At 44.6% G+C, this 8,535-nt stretch overlaps 1 protein-coding gene across 2 annotated transcripts in view; it reads right to left on the reverse strand.

Annotated features, from left to right (window-relative positions):
* MED13L (mediator complex subunit 13L) overlaps positions 1-6,389 on the reverse strand; it is a 204,149-nt gene extending 197,760 nt beyond the window's left edge. Inside the window, exons 1-3 of one of the 2 annotated variants that reach the window (XM_040606209.1) lie at positions 6,267-6,389; positions 5,477-5,510; positions 5,264-5,356 (exon numbers count right to left, since the gene is read on the reverse strand). In XM_040606209.1, the coding sequence (XP_040462143.1) occupies positions 5,264-5,293 (30 nt within the window). In that variant the 5' untranslated portion in view covers positions 5,294-5,356; positions 5,477-5,510; positions 6,267-6,389. Of the gene's footprint in view, positions 1-3,052; positions 3,970-5,263; positions 5,357-5,476; positions 5,511-6,266 lie in introns of those variants that run through there. The other variant, XM_040606200.1, reaches the window with a different exon arrangement.
* Between the last annotated feature and the right edge of the window lie 2,146 nt (positions 6,390-8,535).

Consider the following 8,535-nt stretch of genomic DNA (forward strand, 5'->3'; position numbering starts at 1 on the left):
CACAGTTCTAGATTTCTTTGTGTAGGTTGTCTGTGTGGGTTTCTGCCTCACAGAGTATACAAACATTAACCCATTTTCTAGAATGGCGCTGGATTCCTGCTTCAGTACGGAGTGACACACAATACAGACAACAGCCCTCTGCGTCACCAAGTCCTGAGGGACACTTCACAAAACCCATCTATGCAAGTCTGAGATCACACTCAGCATCTGGATATTCAAAGCTAACTTTAAAACCTTAAATTTAGACTGTGCCTTCCCCTCCTGGGAAATATTTTGAGTCAAGAACTCTAAGGACCTCTATGCTTTCTGGACATCTCTGATAAAAGAAAATCAGTCACTAAAAAGCTTTTAGAAAACACTTCCCATAAAAAAGATTCAGAAGAAACAGCGTACCTAACCTCTCTCTAAAGATTGTTTACAGTCAACAGAAAAAGCAGCTAGAAATCATTAATTGTTACATGAACCCACAGGACTACAGCAACCAGACTCACTCACCACAGAGCTCTGCCTTCTCTGGGGTGGGGAGATAGCGTTCTTAAACAAAACAAATGTTTGTGGGAAGAAATATTATTTAAACATAAACAGAATCACAGTAGATTATTTCAGAGCTTTAATTCTCCAGTCAAGAACATTTCTTTGTTATTCACACCCAAACCAAAACCTGAGGTAAAAAAAATAGTCAACTTCTAATAGCAGAATCTGTTTAAAAAAAGATTTATAATCTACCTCACTCATAAAAAAAATATATGAATTCCCATCAACAGCTAATTTAGGTTGTGCATGTTTTTGTTCTGTTACTCTGAAGAAGTAAATGATTAGCAAAAGTTTCTCTAATTAGTAATCCAGACTACTGTAGCTTTAACACTTCATAAATTTTGAAATTAATATGACAATGTGAGGTTAAAGGGTCAATGGTGTGGGCCACATATTTCCAGTCAGTATTTCCATTCTCAAGCTCTTTCACAGATACATAAATACTAACATAAGTCACCCTAATAGTTTGCATATATACTGTATTTAAAAAAAAATAAATTAAATACTACTTGATTTTTGCAAGTAGAGCCAAAAATTAGTAAAAACATTACATTTTCAAGCATCGCACCACATTACAGGTACGGATACCTCCCACAAAATTACATGGGAGATTAAAGGGTTGCACATGAAATTCATTATTATTATAAAACCCACCTGCAAAAGAATTTTGCCAAACTTATTTCAGTGATATTACACACCTTTTTACAATTTAACATCTCCCTAGTCTAGTGGGGGGTGTGTGTGTGTGTGTGTGTGTGTGTGAAGACCAAACTACAATAACTAAGAAATAAATTCACTTTATAATTTATGCTAATTGGATGCCAGCAATTATTTTTACCAGTGACAGATTTGCAGATTGCAACTACATGAAAAATTACACTTCTTAAAAACACACTACTCAATTTCCCACTAATAAATGGGTACTTCACAACTGCTTCTGTAAAGGACAAACCATTGGCTACCTTGCTCTTACTATCAGACACATTGTCTCCTGCACACTTACTGCTTTATTTTTCTTACTGGGCAAGAGCAGCGTTAGCCAAAATGACCTTAACAGTGCCTGCATCTTGATACATTGTAGCACTGCTATATATTTATAACCATTAAAATAGCTATCAGGCAGAAACATAGGATAAAATCTTACAATGTAACAGTTCAATAAGAAAACAAAGTAAGAATTGCATTTATTCTCACAGAAGAATCTCTGGGCCAGTTTCCTAGCAGCATGAGCAACTAGGTAGGGCTCTCGCCTCAGATTCTTAAAAGGTACTAGCAAAATAAAACCCAAACGTACGTACTTAAACAAACTAAATCCACAGGGGCAAAATAACAAACATACGGCAATAAAAGGCAAAATTCATAAAACAAAAAGCTTCATCATTAGCATTTTTAATTAATTTTCTTTTTTTCCCCCTCTTAACACTTTAAGGAAGCTAATAAAAGAATCTCTTCCTTTCTGTTAGAACAACATATGCACTCACCTCCAATTCTGGCAGAGCTCTGATGCGTAGAAGGGGGTATCTACCACCTATCATGCTGTCCCCAAACTTGCATTACAATTTTTTAACTATTTCATACCATGCACTAAAAAAGTCCTTCCTACCCTCTGACATCCCTCGTAGCACTAGAAGGCTCTGAGTGATCAGAGTCCTCTCGCTCTGCTCAGCTGTTGCCCAGCCAGCAGGGAGAAGGTTCCTATGTGTCAGGTAAATAAAGCAAGGTATTTCCAAATGATTCTGCCCTTCCACAGAAACAAACTGTTTTCTTGTTTCAAATTCAAGTTACAAATCTGTAGCTAGCCAAAACTGATACCATAATTTCTGCCACATTAAACCACGCAATGCGCGTAGGAAGTTGTCAATTACCAGTAAGATGGGTAGACAGCATCTATGCAAACACACTACCCAGCATACTACGTTTACCGCCACCGTTTTACTTCACAGAAGAAAAAATTAAACAGTTTGGGGTTTGTTGGATTGGTTTTTTTTTTTTACCTCTTGCCCCCAAGCACGATCTATGCAAAGATAAGACCACACTCTAACAACAGCTGATGTGCAGTCACAGGAGCCCAGAGCGTAAGTCCGACAGACAATCACACTGCACGACTGTTTGCTGCTGCTGAAATGGCGTTTGTCATTGTGAGACACACACACACACACCCCCAGTTTAGTAGGCACAAAGCACCCAGGGCACGGAGTGCCAAGGGAGGCGGGGAGAAAGGACTGTTTACCAGAGAAGATGGTTGTACATGCGGGCAGTGCAGGCAGGGGACACACAATCCGTTGCCTCTCCGCTCTCCTATTCAGGGGAGCGCAGCTGTGAGAGCAACACACGCGCTCGCAGCAAACCACGTTAAAGAGCAAAATAAACACGGGGAGCCGGGCCGGGGGAGGGGCCAGCGGAGGAGCAGCCCCACGGGCCCCGACTATAAAGCCCCTGGCAGCTGCACCCAACCGGCAAACCGGCTGCGCCGCAGAGCGCCCGGTTAAGCCGCCGTTCCCCACCCCCGGGCACTCACCAGCGAGAAGAGGTTCGAGTGACAGTCCTCCAGGCTGGCCCCGTTCGCCACCCAGTTCGCCGCTGCAGTCATGATCCTCGGCGAGCCCGGCCGCCAGAGCGGGGCATGTCTGAGGAGACGGGCCCGGCGCGGGGGGAGAAGCAGCGGGCACTCCTCGGCGCTGGCCGGGGCAGCAGCCGCGGGCCGGCCCCTCGCCGCGGGCGGAGCGGGGGCGGGCGGCCGGCAGGGGGCGCGCCGCGGGCGGGGGGGGGGGCGAGCCTCGCTCCCCGGCGCCAGCCGCGTAATCCTCGGGCGGCGCGGCCCGCTCCGGCGGGGCGAGGGGGTCTTTCGGTCCGAGCCCCCTCAGCAGGCGGCGCAGGGGGGAAGCCCCCTCCGGTCCTCCGGGCCCGCCTCAGTACCGCCGGGGCGAAGAGAAGAAGGGGGGGGGGGGCCCGGGGCCCTCCTTCCGCGTCCAGGTCTGGCCCCCCCCCCGGCCAGGGCACGCGTTGCGGCGGCGGGGGAGGAGAGGAGAGGGGAGGGTCTCCTCCCGCGGCCCGGCGGCGGCCCCTGCGGGGCGCGGGCCGGGCGGGGCGGGGGAGGGCCCCGGGCAGTGGCGGCGGCGGCGGGCGGGGGGCGCTGTCTCGCGTGCCGGCGGAGGCCGTGTCCCCTCCCCGCCCGGCCGCCCCTCGCTGCTGCCGCCGCTGGCTGTGGGTGGATGGTGTTTTCCTCCTCCTGCTGCTGTTGCTGCCGCCGCTGCTGCCCGCCGCCTTGTTTACGCTCCGTGCGGGGCTCCCGGTGCTGCGGGCGGCGGGCGGCAGCCCCGGCCCAGAGAGGTAGCACTGTCCCTGCCCGTCCTCGCCCCCCTCCGCCTGGCGCTGCCCGCCCAGCGGCCCCGCTCACCCGCTCCTCCTCACACACTCGCCTCTGCCTCTTTCCACTCTGACAGCAATGGCGGCCGCCAGGCGCAGCTCGCCTCGCCATTGGCCGCCGCCGCCCCACGTGACGCGCGCCGGAGGGCGGGGGCCCGGCGCTTGGGGCTCCCCCCGGCCCCTCCCTCCGCCGCCGCGGCGCCCGCCGGGCCGCTGGGGGCGCTCGGTAGCGGGAAGGGCGCTGCGGCGGCGCCGGGGCGGGCGGCGGGGCGCTGCGGGGGTGGGGGGGGCCGCTGCCGCGGGGGCGCGTCCCGCCTCCGCCGCGTCGGATGGGACGAGCTCGGTCGGGGACGCCCCCGCCGCCCCACGCCCGCCGCGCACTCGGCCAAGGAAAACGTTATTTGAAAGGAGCTGCGCGGGGCAGGGGGCGCCGGCGGCGGAGCGCACTGCCGCTCCCACCTGTTGGGCCGCTGCGCTCCCCTGCTCGGGCTCTGCCCCGGCACCCGCCAGCTTCCGAAGCGATTAAAAACCGGCCTGGAAACGCATTCCTTGTCATCCCTAAACCAGGGTATCGCCCCCCAAGGGCTCCCCTTGAACAGTCAAGTTCAACGCTAAGTTCTGCGGAGCACGGGAAACGCGGCTTCACCCAGACCCAGAGCAGCTCGCCCTGCATTCCCTCTGGAACAGCTTTCAGGCGTTCTGTGGAGTTATCTTTTAGTACAAGGAATTCACAATATTAGTGAGTTAACAAAGTTAAATAAACAAATGAAATCCGTTCCTGTAGTAGCCATGGTGCAGAGAAGCAGAAAGGATAGACTCAAAATAATAAACGATGAATACCAAATACTTTGTTTAAAACGTAATGTTCATAACAAGTCATTTTTTCCCTGTTCGTAATGACCCTTTAATTCAAACCAGTGGGAGCCTGATCTGCTTAGGCAGATTAAAGCTCACCTGCCTGAGCTTCTCACCAACAGGAGCATTCCGTAGGTGATACAAAGCAGATATTGCTGCTTGAAAGAGAAAGATTATTTCACAATTCCGCTTAAGCTTTAATACAGAAATGTAGCAAGTTTTCAATGATCTGATTCAGTGGAAAGAGTTCTCACCCTGTGCTCAGTAGCAGCTTTCCTTATCATGACTTTAATCTTATTTAGGCATCTTTTTTGCAATTTACTTTTCTTCATAATAAATTAAGATTAGCATCTATTCTAATGACTGAATGGAGTTTGTTTGGACTTACCTCACCGTAACAAATCTCTAACACAAACAAGCATCGCAGCCATTTAGCTAAATTATATACACAGAGCAATAGATAGAATTCAGGCCAAAAGAAAATTTCCACCAAGACCAGTGGTCTTACCACATGCATTCTTTGTCCGACAAATCCCATCCATCATGCACCATTCCCTTCACTGTCACACCGAACAGAAATTCTGTCTTGCAAAGACTGGTCCTATATTAGTGAGAGAAAAAGCATTTTCAAACACAAATGAAATATTCATGTTCAGTTACAGCTGTAATTTATTTATTTATTTATTTACACCTATTAGCAAAAAAAAGAGCCTAGACTCACCTTAGGGAGAGACTTCTATCCTCCTTCAGTTCATCTAAGAGAATCAAACAAGCACAAAGATGCTGTAAAACCCCTGAGCTGGTAAGGAGCAAAGCTGACAATGTAGCCAAACTCCTGTAGCCTAGAAATTGCTTGCTACAGCCTGGCAATCCAGAATCGGGGGAGTATGTACTTTGGACAGTATTACTTTCTTTTGTCAATATGTGTTACAAACAGAGAACACAATCTCAGCCTTGTAAATATGTCAAGTAATATGCGTTAACCAACGAAACACACATCCTTCTGAATTAAAATAGTACAGTTCTTTGCAAACACACTGCAGTTATCAGTTAGCCACCCTACCACTAAGTGTTGCCTAGAGTACAACAAACCCTTCGAAGAAAGATCCGTTTCATTTCTGGAATAAAAGAACATCGCTTATCATGAAAAAGATATTTTGATATTATAGTAGTATTTTGAAATTGAGAATCACATTACTGCTTATCCCATGGAAAGCTAACAATACTGTACAGAATTAGACACTGCAGAATTCATTTTTCTTCCATATGCTCCTTACCCTCCAAATGGTATTTCCAGTTGTCAGCATTCCTCTTTGGGATCTTTCAAGTAGTGATGACTTACTATGCTTGATTTTCTCATGAAAATGTGAGGTCTAACACATGATTCAGATCCATTTTCAGGGGGAGAAATGTTAATATACTCACGCTGTGCTGCTTTGGACAATTTACAAGATTCTTATGAACATTTAATTACTTCTTAAATTAAAAATACTTTAGTATAATTAAATTACCTGTAATGGGTCAATATTCAGAAGTTGAAGAGTTGCTGCTTGCATTTGTGAAAGGCTACTGGTCAGACATTTTGACCACATCTCTGCGTTGCAAAGTTCATTTTGTTTTTAAACTGAAAAAAGATAGCATCTCTCCAAGGAATTTGCCAGTTACTTGACTTTACATTACATTCAGTTATCACAAACAAGTAGAAATCATTACAGTCTAATCATTCACTTCACAGTACCAAACTAGGAAAGTTTCTTTGCTGTCTTCTGACAATAGTGTTACTTAAAACAGAAATTATTCCACTTACAGATATCATATACAAGTGACACTTCCTCATGCATAATTATCCTAGATGGTATGTGGTGGAACGTGTTTCCCAACTCAGGGTATTCGAGTTTTAGTCCCTGTTTTCTTTCACTTATTTTAAAAAATTGATCAATGAACATGAACAAGAACATTGGGGTTTCTGCTTTAAAAAAATAACCGTTCTTCCATAGCAGCAATATACAGGAACTTCTTTATTAATTCTGCCAATGTATTAACTTGCAAGCTGCAATTACACAACTCAAGCTGCAGAAACGAGTTTCCAGGCTCCTGGAAATCAGCTGGGTCACACTTAGCCTTCACCATACAGAGCTGATAAGCACTCTGGGGAGGAACCAGCTACCTACCCTGACAAAATTAGTCCAAATATTGATAGGCAAGTTTATTTTATTCTAGAAACCTTACCAAGAGCTTACAGTAATGATCAAACCTGTTCTTCCAGGAGGATGGCTCAGCAGTTTCATAGACTTTGTTTTCACCAGCAGGTGTTGCTTATGCTTCAAACTAAACATGGAGGAAGACAGACAGACATCAGGAGGCTAAAGCAAAGCTAGAATGGCAAGTAGTTGCTTGGTTTTATTTTGCCTTAAAGTATGACCTCTTGCTGTACTATCAATTTATGAAAAGAATATATACTAGAGGAATACAATTGGCTTGAGCACTAGGTTCAGAGTTCTCTCAACTCTGGGTGTGAAGAGTTTGGCCCTTCTTACACCACCAGCAGAACTGGAGTTCAGCCTGTCAGTGTCAAAAAGAAGTAGTGTTTGAAATCTCATGTCAAAGACAACTCATTCGTAGGTAAAAAAGTATTTTTCCACATGTTTGAGTTAGACATTATGGTTATTCATTAGTACAAATTCCAGCTTTTCCGTTACAAGTAATGATTGTCCTGGGTCTAATTTAATCAAGTGTCATTTTTACTGTTTTCTAAATTTTCCTCTCCAGTTGCCTACAGTAACCAGTAATGGAAAGGATAGGGTGGAGGAGAATTATATGAGACCCAAATTATGAATGTAATACAAGTAAATGGTCTCTAACTATTCTACATATCAAAAAGCAACAAAGAAAATAATTTTGTTTCCTCCCTGCTCTTAAGTTGCTCTTAAATACATTATATTCAAGTTATTAATTTCAGTTAAAATTACTAAAACCCAAAGAATTTTAGTTCTTTGTCCATGATTTATGTAGTTTGTTATTGCATCTTCTTGTAATATATTGCAGATGAACGGCCTAATATCAGGTACGTTTCCAGGGGTCTCATTGTCTATTTATTATGAGGTTGCATTAATTTCTGAAGTGTTTTTTAATTCACCCAGTAATTACATTTTTTTGTTCAAGTGTTTATAAATAAGAAGTGGTCATGATTTTGGTTTTAAACCAAAGACCTATACTTCCACAAACTGAAGACTTAAGAGGAATAAAAAAACCTCAAACAACCCAACTAGTTCACTGGCATAAAGAAAATTAACAGCACCTAATTTTAACATAAAAAATAACAAAATATTTTCTCACATTAAATCCATACCAAATGTTCTTTCTACAAAACAAACAAACCAACAAACCATCAATAATCTACAGATTGCCTGTAAACTAACATTTTAATTTTACTAAGATAGAGGAATGGCTACTTTAGTATGTTTGTTTATTCCTAGTAAAGATAAAAAATGTCCTGAATTTTAAAACAAGATATTGATGTTCTGAAGGGATGGGTACTTTCCTCTAAGAGGAACATAAATATGTAAGTAAATGATTTGTTTGTAGAGAATTTCTTCAGGAGGCCCATAGTTTAATTCCTGCAGTCTTCAAATTAGTCATCCTTGCTCACCATCATTACCCATACATACTGCAAGACAGATCCATGTAGTCTGTTTATAATCATCTCTAACTATAGAAATAGCTGTAAAAATTAAGTATATTTTTAATCAAAATTAATAGCTTGGATTATTTTATAGTGCA

The sequence above is a fragment of the Falco naumanni genome, chromosome 1 (genome assembly GCF_017639655.2).
Source record: "Falco naumanni isolate bFalNau1 chromosome 1, bFalNau1.pat, whole genome shotgun sequence".
Taxonomy (NCBI): Eukaryota; Metazoa; Chordata; class Aves; order Falconiformes; family Falconidae; genus Falco; species Falco naumanni.